Source organism: Pelobates fuscus, chromosome 6 (genome assembly GCF_036172605.1).
Source record: "Pelobates fuscus isolate aPelFus1 chromosome 6, aPelFus1.pri, whole genome shotgun sequence".
In the NCBI taxonomy this organism is placed as follows: domain Eukaryota; kingdom Metazoa; phylum Chordata; class Amphibia; order Anura; family Pelobatidae; genus Pelobates; species Pelobates fuscus.
Genome location: NC_086322.1, coordinates 171945993 through 171961451, shown reverse-complemented (window position 1 = coordinate 171961451; position 15459 = coordinate 171945993). Strand labels below are relative to the sequence as shown.

General features: G+C 40.6%; 1 protein-coding gene across 1 annotated transcript in view; it reads left to right on the top strand.

Annotated features, from left to right (window-relative positions):
- The window catches only part of TTC29 (tetratricopeptide repeat domain 29), a 353701-nt gene that overhangs the window by 234138 nt on the left and 104104 nt on the right, over positions 1 to 15459 (top strand). Inside the window, exon 9 of the mRNA XM_063460092.1 lies at positions 4385 to 4508. Within this exon, the coding sequence (XP_063316162.1) occupies positions 4385 to 4508 (124 nt within the window). The remainder of the gene's footprint in view (positions 1 to 4384; positions 4509 to 15459) is intronic.

Below are 15459 nucleotides of genomic sequence, written 5' to 3'. Positions count from 1 at the left end.
ACTCTAGTGCCAGGAAAACGAGTATTTTTTCCTGGCACTAGAGTGGTCCTTTAAAGCTTTCTATAAATATAAGCATTAGGTTTAGGTATATACAAATTCATACAGAGTATGAAATAAAGAGAGCCACATGATTGTTTCCAAGCCCTTAAATCAATTTGGACGTTGATATGCCCTAGCATCTTCTGGTGGTGCAGATGGACTCCGGATACTGAAGGAATCATAAATGTTTTAAAAAAAAAAAAAAAAAAAAAAAGGTGAAGTGGGGCAGTGGGGGTTATATAAATATTTATTATACAGGGAGTGCAGAATTATTAGGCAAATTAGTATTTTGACCACATCATCCTCTTTATGCATGTTGTCTTACTCCAAGCTGTATAGGCTCGTAAGCCTACTACCAATTAAGCATATTAGGTGATGTGCATCTCTGTAATGAGAAGGGGTGTGGTCTAATGACATCAACACCCTATATCAGGTGTGCATAATTATTAGGCAACTTCCTTTCCTTTGGCAAAATGGGTCAAAAGAAGGACTTGACAGGCTCAGAAAAGTAAAAAATAGTGAGATATCTTGCAGAGGGATGCAGCACTCTTAAAATTGCAAAGCTTCTGAAGCGTGATCATCGAACAATCAAGCGTTTCATTCAAAATAGTCAACAGGGTCGCAAGAAGCGTGTGGAAAAACCAAGGCGCAAAATAACTGCCCATGAACTGAGAAAAGTCAAGCGTGCAGCTGCCAAGATGCCACTTGCCACCAGTTTGGCCATATTTCAGAGCTGCAACATCACTGGAGACATGGCCAAGGTAAGAAAGGCTGAAAGACGACCACCACTGAACAAGACACACAAGCTGAAACGTCAAGACTGGGCCAAGAAATATCTCAAGACTGATTTTTCTACGGTTTTATGGACTGATGAAATGAGAGTGAGTCTTGATGGGCCAGATGGATGGGCCCGTGGCTGGATTGGTAAAGGGCAGTCCGACTCAGACGCCAGCAAGGTGGAGGTGGAGTACTGGTTTGGGCTGGTATCATCAAAGATGAGCTTGTGTTTTCGGGTTGAGGATGGAGTGAAGCTCAACTCCCAGTCCTACTGCCAGTTTCTGGAAGACACCTTCTTCAAGCAGTGGTACAGGAAAAAGTCTGCATCCTTCAAGAAAAACATGATTTTCATGCAGGACAATGCTCCATCACACGCGTCCAAGCACTCCACAGCGTGGCTGGCAAGAAAGGGTATAAAAGAAGAAAATCTAATGACATGGCCTCCTTGTTCACCTGATCTGAACCCCATTGAGAACCTGTGGTCCATCATCAAATGTGAGATTTACAAGGAGGGAAAACAGTACACCTCTCTGAACAGTGTCTGGGAGGCTGTGGTTGCTTCTGCACGCAATGTTGATGGTGAACAGATCAAAACACTGACAGAATCCATGGATGGCAGGCTTTTGAGTGTCCTTGCAAAGAAAGGTGGCTATATTGGTCACTGATTTGTTTTTGTTTTGTTTTTGAATGTCAGAAATGTATATTTGTGAATGTCGAGATGTTATATTGGTTTCACTGGTAAAAATAAATAATTTAAATGGGTATATATTTGTTTTTTGTTAAGTTGCCTAATAATTATGCACCGTAATAGTCACCTGCACACACAGATATCCCCCTAAAATAGCTAAAACTAAAAACAAACTAAAAACTACTTCCAAAAATATTCAGCTTTGATATTAATGAGTTTTTTGGGTTCATTGAGAACATGGTTGTTGTTCAATAATAAAATGAATCCTCAAAAATACAACTTGCCTAATAATTCTGCACTCCCTGTAGAAGATGTAAATAATGGGTACATGGGGTGGTAATTTTGTGGTTAACATTTTTTCTCTTGATCTGCAGTTCCAGCTTTTTAATCTTACCAACCTAAACCAAGTAAACATGCTAAAAGATGAGTTTATCTGGCAGGTAATACATTAGTCACAATAAGGAGAGAGATAAAGAAGGATAACAGGAATGAGAAAAGAGTCTAAAATTGCAGTAAAGGGAGTGAGAAAAATGGATAACAGAATTTGAGTACAGAAGTAATAATTGGAAAATACACTGGATGAGAGATGTAAAACTAGGAAATTGATGGGAGCACTGAAATAGGTAGAGGTAGAGAATGAAAGAATGGAGGTGAGTCATGAGAAAGAATGATAGAATGTGGGGGATAGCGAAAGGAGGGGGAAAAGGCAGGGTGGAAGATAGAAAAGAGAAAGAAAAAAACGCAGATAGGAAAACAGAAGTGAGGTAGTTGTATCAAGGAGATTGGTTATAAGTTTCAAACATTATGTTTGTGTGCATGTAACACATGATGATTCTCCGTTCTGAATTGCAGTATTTAATTAATAGTGTATAGGGTTGTAAATCAATCAGTGAATTGACTACTACATTAAAGGGTTTGGGCATTAGTGGGCATGTTGGAAAAGTAGATATATGTCGATTTGTTTTTGTCTTCTTTATATTGACTTATGTTATCAGTTCCTAAAAAAAAAAACTGGAATTTTAAGTAAATTTACATTACATTTCACTTTATAGACCAAAATAGCCAAACTGAATACATAGCTAACTTGCATAATTGCTATTCCTGTCTGGTTAGTGAGTAAACTATTTGGGTTATTTTCCCAGCAGAAATAAATGAATAGGGTGAATTATAATCTGTATCATGTATTGAGATGAATGCACTGCCCTACAGCGTTGCCCCATCATCTGGTGGCCATAAAGGGATATGATCATTGTGGAAGTGTTAACCTATCTCTAACTTTACAACCTATGTTTCTCTTTTCTTTCTCATATTGTAACTTTTATTTATGATATACAGGGTGAACATAACATATATTTTGCAAGGACAAGTACCATACCACAAGTACAAAAAAATAGATCCAAAATGCTTATCATTCATTATCTGCTACACGTTTTGTACCAGTAAGAAGAAGGCTTGTGTAATGGATAGGTTAAACGCCGACCACCCATGTTTTAAATTAATTTTCTTCCCTCAAAATAAATTCTGCAGTCCAGTGATTTATGTTTCTGTGTGTGACATTGCTACGCCACTTTCCTGAAATTGAACACAGTAACATTTATATTAGTGCTTTAAATTAAGAAAAAGCTATTTATTTTTGATACATTTCCCTTTTCACTGATTCCATTTACCTTAATACTTCAATCTCCAGCCTCCAAACTTACAGCACCATCAAGAATCCCCTTTGTGGTAGTTTCATCCCTGCTCTATTTGATTTCTCCATTCTGAGTAAATGATTAAGTTTTCATGCATTGGTTGAACCAAAACTTATGTTCACTCAACCACATCCTTTATTGATTACTTCTACTGCAAACAGTAGGCCAAGTGTGATATACATAATTGGACAGTTGTCAGGGGATATGGGTGTTAAAAGTCCCGTTTGCCCATCTGGAAACTGGAATCACCTTAGTAGCAACATAATGCTGTGATTCTTCATTCTCAGCCTTTGGACCGGAGAGTCCTGTTTTTCAGAATGTATATGTTTTAACTCTCTGAGGTCTGGTTGAATGAATTTGGTGATTATAACCTATAATATGCTCTCCATTCTGCACCTGTGCACTGCATATAGAGGACAGGGAAAACAGGAATTAATATTTGCTTAACCTTGCCCTTTATTTTCTGTAAATCCTTTGGTTCCCTAAGATTGTGTTTGATTTTGTTTCTATTGATGACAAGTTCAGACCCGATTTTATGTTTGTACAGTACTCTCAGTGTGTGTATAGATAGATACATATATATGTACGTACGTGTATATAAATACATACACACACACACTCTCTCATAGTAGATATATTACAGTATAATATTGTACAATTATTACAGTTATCATAGTGTTGCAATATATGATTATCACAGTTAGCACAATATCCCATTTTATTGCAAAATAATTAGCATCATAATATTAAGCTATGATTACAGGCCATTGCAACACATATATGCTTGTTCAATGTGGAATTGTGGAATACTGTGATGTTGTTAATGTTTTTTTATATCTTCGCTGCATATTTTTGCTTTTTTGCATATTCAAAATCCTCCAAAATCCTCTATTATTTTAGATGTGGAAAATGCCTTTTTTTTTTTTTTTGTTGCATTTAAAAAAAAAAAAAAAAATGTTCTAATTGCAATTGCTGAAAATTAAACAGAATACATTCTCCCCAATAGTAAAATGAACATTTTGTTAGTGCTATGTGCTTACTTTCTCTTTCTGGGCATATCATTTTCATCATCATCATCATCATCATCATCATCATCATCATCATCATCATCAAATATACAGCAATATACTGTTTACTTGGTTTTAGAGCCCTTCTTTTAATAACTAAATTTTTGTTTTCTTCTTTTCAGCCAAGGAAAAATAATTGAAAGTATTCAGTACTTGGAAAATTATGTAGAAGTTGCCAAAAGTAACAATTTGTACCAGAGCCTCACAGAGACATGTATATGCCTTGGGGATATTTATAACACACGAGTAAGTACTTCTAATACTGGTTTATATACCTCACAACCTTTTAAAGGAACACTCTCGTCTCCAATACAACTTAAGTGCAGTTGAGGTTGTGGCCTCATATTCATGGTACATGTATCTCTCCCTGAAAACTCTTTAGAAGAGAGTAGAAGAATGTTTTGTATGCTTTTGCAGCAAACAAATTTTTAACAAAACGCCTTTTTGATTGGAAACAGTGTTACTCGGCCAATGAGAGATCAGTGTAAACTGAGCTGCTGAAATGACTCTGCTCCCATAGCCCATCAGTGGGAAACTGATACAATTACAGTGATTGAGTGATGTCATCAGCAACTGAAATCACACTGATCTCGCATTGGCTGACCTAAGTACACTTTGGAGTGTGTCTAATAAGGAAGTTGCTATAAGAAAAGAGGGAGCATGGCTAAGGTGGCAGAGTTAAACTGTAGGGATCTTGTTGTTTTTTTTAACACGAAATTCGAATGTGAAGAAAAATATAGCAGAAATATGAGGCCAAAATCTATCAAATGCATTTAAGTTCTCTTGTTTCAGAGTTGATCTTGTCTGTCCTTTTAAATTACCAAAGAGGCTAAGTTTATTTTTCGGATGTGCCTGTGGGGAAGGGCTATTTAACACATACAGTGACTTTATGATCTTCTGGTCATTTACATTAAGAATATATTATTTTCTCAACATATATTAAGATGTAAACACATGTATTGTAATTAAATGACAATTAATGTGAGTTTTACTCTAAAACTCTGCTATATATTCATAAACATCCACAGTTGTGAGAACTGAAAAAAGAGCTGGGTTTAACTTGCTGAGCAGTTGACCTCAGGTTTGCTGAGAGCTTAAAATAGCTGACTTCACTAAAAGTGATTCTGGCTATTGGTAAACAAATAGAAGTTGTGATATCGCTGCTGTCAGTTTATAATGTAGTGCCAATCATCTTATGTGATGATGGGATCTGCAGATAGAGGATACACTCCTTATCGCACAACATCCTGCTGTGAATGTGTTAAATGAATAAGCTGAGACTTCACTGAACAGAATGAGATGCTCCTAAATGGAGATTTCATTCTGGTGTCTGATCTACTTGCAACATTTTAATAAAAAAAAAAAAAAAATGTATACATTACCCTAATAATTCATTTTATTAGGTTCATTTTAATTAATTTCCTTTGCAGTATCTCTATCACTTGACAAATGGAATAAAACATCACTGTAAACTTCAAAATTATTTTTGTCTAACCAAATAAGGCATCATACCTATAGGTGTGCACAAGGGTTGTACTGAGTGTGACCAAGCACAACCTAATGAGGGCCACTTTATCCTCACTGTCCCCTGTTTATGTCTCACTGGGTACTTTTCTATGAGTTTGCGTTAGTTGTTTACGTTTTTAAAGATACAATCATTACTGTCTCTGTTTACACCTGATTATCACTCAAAAAAAATGTGTAATTTTTAAATGAGTTTTGAAGAAAGGAAATATCGTCTACAGGGGCAAAGGGTTCTTCATGGCAAGAACAATAAGAATGTGGAGTTCTATGCCTAAAGAGGTATTTCATTTGATTCTGTAGAGACTTTTAAAAAGGTTTAGAATTTTTTTTTTTTAATAAACAGATTATTACAAGGTATAATAATTAATATAGGTTGCAACAGCATGTTGATGCAAGTATTTGAAACAATGGACAGACTTTTTTAAAATTTTCTTTATAGAGCAGTCTTTTCCTGTCTACCTTTACTCCTCATTTGTGGGGTGGATACACATTCTTGGTGGTTTGAAGCAGACAGCCTCTGACTGATTTGGTCATATTCCTTAACCCCTTAAGGACACATGACATGTGTGACATGTCATGATTCCCTTTTATTCCAGAAGTTTGGTCCTTAAGGGGTTAAATAATGTGGTGGACCTCTTTTGTGCACAGTCCAACTTAATTTTTGTCTCATGCTTTTAGCTTATGCATCTCTTCCACTAACAAGAGGGGAAATGTCCCTAGATGAAATACTTACTGTAGAGCTAATGTTAATTAACATCAGTAGCCAGGCAGCAATATATTAGTGCCTATGGTTGCTTGCCACTTAGTATATTTTTGCTGGGTATGGGTCAGTAACCGAAGTGGTGTTCTAATGAACATAATACCATGTGGCATTATCATTATCATCACGTAATCAGGGCGACACTTTACTGGTGCAGAAATAGGCAGCATGCAGGGAAAGAAAACCTACATGGCAAATAGCAAGGAAAAAGGCTGTTGAACTGCTGTTGAACTGATCTGGAGAATGGGAAAGGTTACTCACTGAGTGTGAGGGATATGTAGCTATGCAAAAGATAGAAGTTGACTGTTGAAAACCAATAGCTGCAGACTGCGAGATTAATAGTAAGAGGGGATTAAATGGAGAAAAAGAGGGTGTGGGAGAAACTAAAATATAAAATGAGTGGAGTGAGCCAATACAGCGTAGGGTATAGTATATAGAAAGTGTATAATGGCGTGAACAGGGTTGTGGCGAGCTCATGTAAGGGGGGAAAAATAGCTTCATACAAAGGGGACATGGAACGTTTATGGATAGGGAGTGAGATGCAAGAATGAAAGAGTTGAACAAATGGAGAGAATCGGGTAGGCAGTGATATAACAAATGAAAATGTAAGTCTGGACACTTTTAGCTCTCTTACTTACAAGGCACTTGGGTTTAAAATAAGTATTCTGGAGCTAACCTCAGGGTATATGATAAAATGCCCCTAGTGAAAAGAAGGTGGAGCTGTTCCTTAGCCAGATACGCAATATTGCTAAGACTATGCAAAATAAGGCATTGCTCCTTGATATATAAAATATTGTTATTGACACAATTATACATATTCCTTAAAGATTTGGGGATCACAGTTCTATTGGGTGCCTATAGGTGCTTTGCAATGCATCATACACGTCTCTTACAGTGCTGCCAACTGGAGGCTTATTCCGTTCTGCAATGAACGCCACATGTATTGATCAGGAATTGTGTTAGGGTTACTAGAGTGATCCTTAATGAATATAGATGACATTGTATAGAAGCAGAGATTGTCATTATCTAATATGACTTGAGCAAGCAAATTGACAATTAATTTACCACAAAGCAAAATCAGATTAATAAATATGCAGACTAATTCAATACTATTTTTCCAACATTTCATGTTGTGTTTTTTTTTTTGACAGTCTTTATTTCAAGTAGTGTGATATGACTGCAATGTTTAATTATTATTATGAAGCAGTCCTGAGTCCTGACCAGATGGATTATTTGTAGAAAGTCACTCTGTCGGACAATACATTTAATATGAATAATTCATACACGCATTTATTTTTGCTTGTAGACTTAAAATATATTTAACAAGTATTATTGTAAATCATCATATATATATATATATATATATACACACACACAATATCTAATATTATAAAAAGTGATTATATTACAAGAGTTAAATCAGTCACATCAGTCATTCATTGCACTGTGTGCTGCAGTCTTGCTCTTTTTGCTGCAGATGTGATAATATTGGGGACTTCTTTGTGTGATTTAATTCCCAGTTGGAAAGAGCATCTTTAGGAAATTGTACACCCGCTGCTCTCCTGTTGGTTTAAATAGAAGAGTCACTCTTTGCGGTCTGCTGCCCGACAGCTGGTTAGAGTGTGCTAATTGCCAATTGTGATTATTATAAGATTAGGCCGGCTCATGGCATCCTGCTTACTGCAAGACCCAACTTGTGAAGACTTGAGGTTCATGATCCAAGACTTACTTCTTCTAACACAGTATGTGGGAGAACTTAGTATTTACAACCTGGGTGGAAGTAAAGGCATCTAAAGTTTGTGGCATATGGTGTATAATGTGCCCCTTTCAGAGAAGTTAAGTTATGCTGTAAATGTTAGCTGTTCTGTACTCTATTAAGAGGGTGGTGAGGCGGGATCAAGTATCTTTTGATGCAAGGAGATTAAAAAAAGGAAATCTCATCCACTAAGCCCCTGTTGGATCCTTGAACATATTGTATAGTTGTAGTGTGGATGAACTGCATCTCACAGACTTTCACAGACTCTTAGACTGACCAACTTTAAATACTCCAGCTAATTAGAAAACCTTGCTAATCTCAGTTTATATAGTAAATCACAGATTTTGTGAGCTGTTTTTCCACTTCATATAAACTGAGAAACTGACTGACATTAGCATCACATCTTCTTAGTTTTATGATTATTATTATTATTTTTTATTAATCTATCTATTAATTACAAGCAAAGTGCACAGCTTTATTTTAGATAAAAAGTTCCTATTTTCCCAGTGTTTGTTAAAAATGTTCAGTTTGAATGCAATATGAATTCTGAGTGGACCTCTCAAACATGTTTGTAAATAAAATTTGGCAAAGCTGAAAATAATACTGCAATTTGGTTCCACGTTTACACATCGGGAAGGATGTGCTGTTGCAGATGCAGGTGTCAAATTATGTATTTGCTACATCAAGGATCACTTTGTGTATTGTTTTTGTTACAGTACAGAGTGGATGAATAGCCAAAACAAATAAGTCTAGAGACGTTTGAATTAATTTGTCCAAAAACTAATTTTTGGTTCAGACAAACCAATTTGATCCATATAGCATTTCTATCATGCAATTGTTTCATAAACTATTTGGACAAGCCAAAACCACTCACTGTCGTGTGGATTAATCATGTTACAGCAATATCCCCCATATTAATATAATGGAGGTATAAAATATCCATTGGGTACCCACTTGCCCTGCTTTGAGTGGGGGCATGTCAATTGGACATAATTTAATTTGATAAAATAGCAACTTCAATAAGGGATAATGATGGGACCTGTAAAATATCTAGGGGTAACTAGGACAGGCCAACCGTGCCCCCATGATTAATCGTTGGAGTGGCTTAAAACATTTTTTATGGGCGCTTTGGGGGGGGGGGGGGGGTGAGATTGGCGTGCCATTGTCCTCCCCTACCCCCAGCAGCCACCAATGGGCGGCAGGAAGGGGCTATTTAATAATCCGCAGGGGTGGACCAATTAGCTGAGCCTTCAAAGCATGCAAAGGATTTGTCTGCCCTGAAAGCTGATTCTATGCGGAACGCAGGACTCACTCTGATTTTTTGTTTTTGGCGTCACTTTTTTATGGCCTATTTTTTTAATAGAACCATTGGGTATTATGTGTTTGTTTAGCCTTTTTGGGGGCTAAAGAAAGAAGGATTGTGAAAAAAAATAAGACTTGAATTATCAAGGTAAGCATGATTTTTTGCAGGTTTTGCATCCTATTATTAGGATGAAGGAGTTTGGTAGTATTTTTACTATTGTGCTACTCACTGTTTAGTTGACATGCCATTGCTTGTGGCATGGTGGGTGGGGGCATAAGTGAGGTTTTATACCTTACGTTTTCAAATTGGGGTCATATTGACCCCTGTAGATTTTTTAAATGTTTTGTTTTATATTTTAATGAGGCAGCTGGCTAGCAAACACTTGCCAGCCACCATACAATTAACATTTGTGTGCTGCCGAAAGTTTTTATTTTTATTTTTAACTATTTGCTCGACAGCTGCTAGCGCTGCCAGCAAGCAAAAAGAGTTGATTTTTTTTGTCATGAAACAAATGAAACAGCTCATCCATTGGCCCTTTCATTTGTTTCATCATACGTCCATTGGCCGCTTCAGAGTTCAGAATTTTGGACAAAACGCTGAATCGTCCTAATGCACAGGTCTAAATAAGACACTCACTGAGCGTGACCAAAAACTTAACTGATTGCTCTACAAATAATTGCCATTCTAGGGGTCCAGTGCAAGTTGACGTATTGTGACATTGCAGAGAAAACCTTGCCATGGCACGTCAAAGTGGAGGAAGTCCAAATGTGAAATTCTAGGAAGCATTCTCTGCAACAATCTGAGATACTGGGGTTATGTATAGAAAGTGTTGTGTTCACTTTTTGGCACTTTTACTATTTGCACCTATTTATTCCCTTACCCTGCAACATTTCTGGGTTGTTTTTTCTTTCTGTTCCATATTGGGTTGCTATTTTGTGTATTTTTTTCGGTTCACAAATTCCCAATGTATAAAAACAAGATACAAAACTTTTTTTTGCCACTATTAAAGTGGCGTTTTTTCTGTAACAAGTAAGCAGATTTCACATTATTTTTTTATAATGTATAAAAACTAGTGATGTCGCGAACGTAAAATTTTCCGTTCGCGAACAGCGAACGCGAACTTCCGCAAATGTTCGCGAACGGGCGAACCGGTGGAGCCGCCATAGACTTCAATAGGCAGGCGAATTTTAAAACCCACAGGGACTCTTTCTGGCCACAATAGTGATGGAAAAGTTGTTTCAAAGGGACTAACACCTGGACTGTGGCATGCCGGAGGGGGATCCAAGGCAAAACTCCCATGGAAAATTACATAGTTGATGCAGAGTCTGTTTTTTTTTTTTTATAATTCTTTATTTTTGTAGTGCAAGATATAACAGCAGCGCTTGTACCGCCATGACAGCGGGTGCAAGTGCATAATTTTCAAACATAACTGATACAAAGACATGGCAGTAGATACACGGCACATTTTTTGCATTAAAGTAAGTACATTGAGAGCATTAAGAGTACGATGAAACATTATATCGGTCACCCTGTTAAAAAACTCTAACGTATTTTGACGTATATAAGCACAATTTTTTAGTTTTATAGTAGCTTGACGTTTGTGGGAACATGCACAATTTTAATGTTATGTCGCTTAAATATCAAGATGTGTTGAGCAGGGGGGTAATACAGGCTATGAGCCTGTGGAGATATGCTGGGCACTCCAGATTAACGTGTGAAAGTAAACAAAACTATATGGCGGGCAGGGCCGGATTAACATAGGGGCTGATGGAGCTGCAGCTCCAGGCCCAGGCCCATGGAATAGGCCCATTTAAAAAAAAAAAAAAAAAAAATTTTTTTTTTTTTTTTTTTTTACACACTACTGTTAGGTTTGCCACCTGACTGGTATTTTACTGGTTTGCCACCTGACTGGTATTTGAGGCTGTCTGGTCGTGCCAGTATTGCAGTAATACCGGCAATACAAATGCAGGTATTTCTCTCAGAATAAATGGAGATTACTCTGCAATACCAACACCGGCCAGTAGGGGTCACTGTCACTGGAGAGAGGCAGGGATAGGAAGTTACAGCATATCCCTGCCTCTCTCTACTACTCACTGATCCGCGGGGGAGCAGCAACACAGCACAGAGTCCAGACAGCAGCTCTACAGCTCAGGTAAGTGAGGGATGGGGGGAAAGGCAGCAGGGACACTAGGGGACACTGAGACACTAGGGGACACTGAGACACTAGGGGACACTGAGACACTAGGGGGACACTGAGACACTAGGGGAACACTGAGACACTAGGGGGACACTGAGACACTAGGGGACACTGAGACACTAGGGGACACTGAGACACAGTGTCTGTGTCCCCATGTGTCCTAGTGTATCAGTGTCCTCTAGTGTCTGTGTCCCCTAGTGTCTCAGTGTCCCCTACACTGAGACACTAGGGGACATTAGGGGACACAGACACTAGGGGACACTGATACACTAGGACACATGGGGACACAGACACTGGGAGACCTGGAAACACTGAGACACTTGGACACATGGGGATGCTGAGACACATGGGGATGCTGTGAGACATAGGGACATTGGGACACGGAGACACTATGTCCCCATTTCTCCCAATGTCCCCCATCCAGTGTCGCTAGTTTCAGTGCCCCCAAGTCTCCCAGTGTCTGTGTCCCATGTCTCTCAGTGTGCCTAGTGTCCCCATGTGTCCCTATATGTCCCCATGTCTATGTCCACAACTGTCCCCATGTCTCCCAGTGTCCCCAAGTGTCAGTCTCCCAGCCAGTGTCCCCTAGTCTCCCGGTGTCCCCATGTCTCTGTGTCCCTAGTGTCTTAGTGTCCCTAAATGTTTCAGTGTCCCCATGTCTCCCAGTGTCTGTGTTCATAGTGTCTCAGTGTGCCTAGTGTCCCCATGTGTCCCTATATGTCCCCATGTCTATGTCCACAACTGTCCCCATTTCTCCCAGTGTCCCCAAGTGTCTGTCTCCCAGCCAGTGTCCCCTAGTCTCCCAGTGTCCCCTAGTCTCCCAGTGTCCCCTAGTCTCCCAGTGTCCCCTAGTCTCCCAGTGTCTGTGTTCCCATGTCTCTGTGTCCCTAGTGTCTTAGTGTCCACAAATGTTTCAGTGTCCCCATGTCTCCCAGTGTCTGTGTCCCTAGTGTCTCAGTGTCCCCATTTCTCCCAGTTTCCCTAAATGTCTCAGTGTCCCCAGGTCTCTCAGTGTCCCCAGTATCCTAGTGACATGGGGACACAGAGACATTGGGACACTGGGAGAAATGGGGACACTGAGACACTGGGAGACTAGGGGACTGGGCGACATGGGGACACTGACACTGTGATACATATGGACACTGAGTGACTTGCGAGACTGAGACACTGGGGGCAATCCATCTATACAGCAGAATCAAACTGTGAGTAGTTTGTTGGTGATTTTACAGAATTTTCTCTGATGTCACTCCTTGTGATTATACAAATGATTAAGGCTGGTATTTTTTTTCCAAGAAAAGGTGGCAAGTACTCCCTAAGTATAGTAAAATGTAACTTGTATTCAAGTCTGCAGCTGCTGGCTCTGCCTCTGAACTGACTGTCTGCTGACCTCATCAGAAGTGGTGGTCTGAGCAAATTACAATACTTCCCCATAGGATTGGCTGAGACTGTCAACTAGGCAGATCAGGGCAGAGCCAGCACAAGTCCAACATAGCCCTGGCCAATCAGCATCTCCTCATAAAGATAAATTGAATCAATGTATCTGTATGAGGACGGTTCAGTGTCTGCATGCAGAGGGTGGAGACACTGAATGGCAGTGCTGCACACTAGGCAGTACTGCCCCAGGAAGCACCTCTAGAAGCCATCTAAGGAGTGGCCAGTGGAGTTATTTTCTCTGAAAAGACAGTGTTTACTGCAAAAGGCCTGAATGGAACGATTCTACTTACCAGAACAAATACAATAAGCTGTAGTTGTTATGGTGACTATAGTGTCCCTTTAAGTTTGGAAGCTTAAGAGGGATGTATGGGAACAAAACTTGTGTGGACTGGCTGACAATAAAATTAGTTTAGGTAATGCAGACGCTGGTCTCTCTAGCACTGTGGCATGTCCCCTTTCTTCTACACTCACTACATACACCTTTTCTCTTTCTCGGACTATATATCAGGAACTTCTGCCTGCTAGTAAGAAGGTAAGGAGACAAGTGGACATGTGAATGCTAGGGGACAGTCCTTAGAAAGCATCGAGTGAGCGCATCATTAGACGCATTTATGTCAAGCTCAGGGTGCTGCCTGCATAGTATGCCCTTAGTTGGACAGCCTGCAGGGTTGGCGGGCAGCCTGACATGCATTCATGCCAGGCTGTCCTTCAAATTTTTTGGACAGACATGCCCCCTTTTTGGGAGGTATGACTGTTTTAGTGTTTTTGGTCAATAAGATTCCGTAATTAGGCCCATCATAATTGTCAGCACCAGGCCCACTGGGCTCTTAATCCGGCCCTGATGGCGGGTCACCTGTAGATGGTGCCATAGGCTGTATGTGTGGGAGCGTATATGAATAGGGCATTTAGGCACCTCATCAGTAACGTAAGAGGGAGTAAAACATATGATCGAGTGGGGCATGCAACTTGTCTAACTCCGGCTGTTTAATCAAGTATTTGCTGAGTGCTGCCTAAGCAAAGGAGATATTGAGCAAAATAGTCGAACTATGCATTATCAAGCTGAAAGACAGTAGATATAGTATAGAACATCGCTAAGACCTGCCTATGTTGAACAGACATATATTTTAAAACAGCTAAATTAAACGAGTGTATCAAATTATTTATAAGGGGATGGGTGGTGCACTGGGCAATTAGTCCTGCGCTGCACGGCTAGTGGCCGTAGCGGTGGGTCTGCAAACCGTCATCCGATGCCACTGTTATGTTTCAATAGGTAGTCCTTTGCATTTGTCAACCTAGTGTCACCTCTCACTCTGTCGCTGGTCCATGTCAGGCGTCGGTCCTTGATCGGGGCCATTGCTGTCAGATACAGTGTGGAGAGATCTGGACACCCCTGCTGATTAGGTCTTTGCTGGCTGTTGCCTGTACCGACATGGTGTGCTGGGGACTTCTCTTTCGTAGCGTAAGCTGGGATGTGGACTCCACTGCCGCGGGCCTTGTGAGTGCCGGTCGTCCGTTGTCTCCCTGATGTGGGTCGCATGCTTAAGTGCTGTTTCGTCTGCGTGGAGCCGCGACGTTTCAGGGGCGGGAGTCCCCTTCTGCCCCGGGGTTGCATGAGGGCTGGTGCTTGTAGGCCACGAGCCTGGAGACCATTGTGGTCCAGGTTCGACCCTTGCGGGATGGTGCGAGGGGTCTTGGCAGGTCGCTTGGGAGTTCGCTTGGCTGTTCCCCGCTTGTGTGGCCGGCACCTCTGGGGCTTGCCCCGTGTTGCTCTCAGCCCGGGAGGGCTTAAAACGTGGGAGTCGGATGCTTGGGTTGTGGTGTTGCCCTGAAGCAGACCCTCACTCACCCGTCTGCCGTCGGCTCTGGACGTGGTATAGGAGATTCGGCATGGCACTTCAGCCCATAAGCGTGCTTCTAGCGTGGCCCAGAAGCGGTCAAAAATAAGAGTAATGGAGTCACTTGCTTGTTCCCTGGTGTGCATTGCACCCGGGTGCTTTTGGTGCTTGTCGGATGTCGTTGAATGATGGTGTACCGCCATCTTGGGTGTTCCCGTCACCGCGTGTCTTCTGGAGGCCTTTGTGCCCGTTGCTTGGTGCTGGTTTCGGGACACTCCGTCCGGCGGGGACCGGGATATCCCCCACCGGTCCACAGGGGGGGGGGGTACATGATTTGCACTCGCTTGTTGCGTGCAGCATCAGGCGGGAAGGCGGCCGTCCTTCCCCC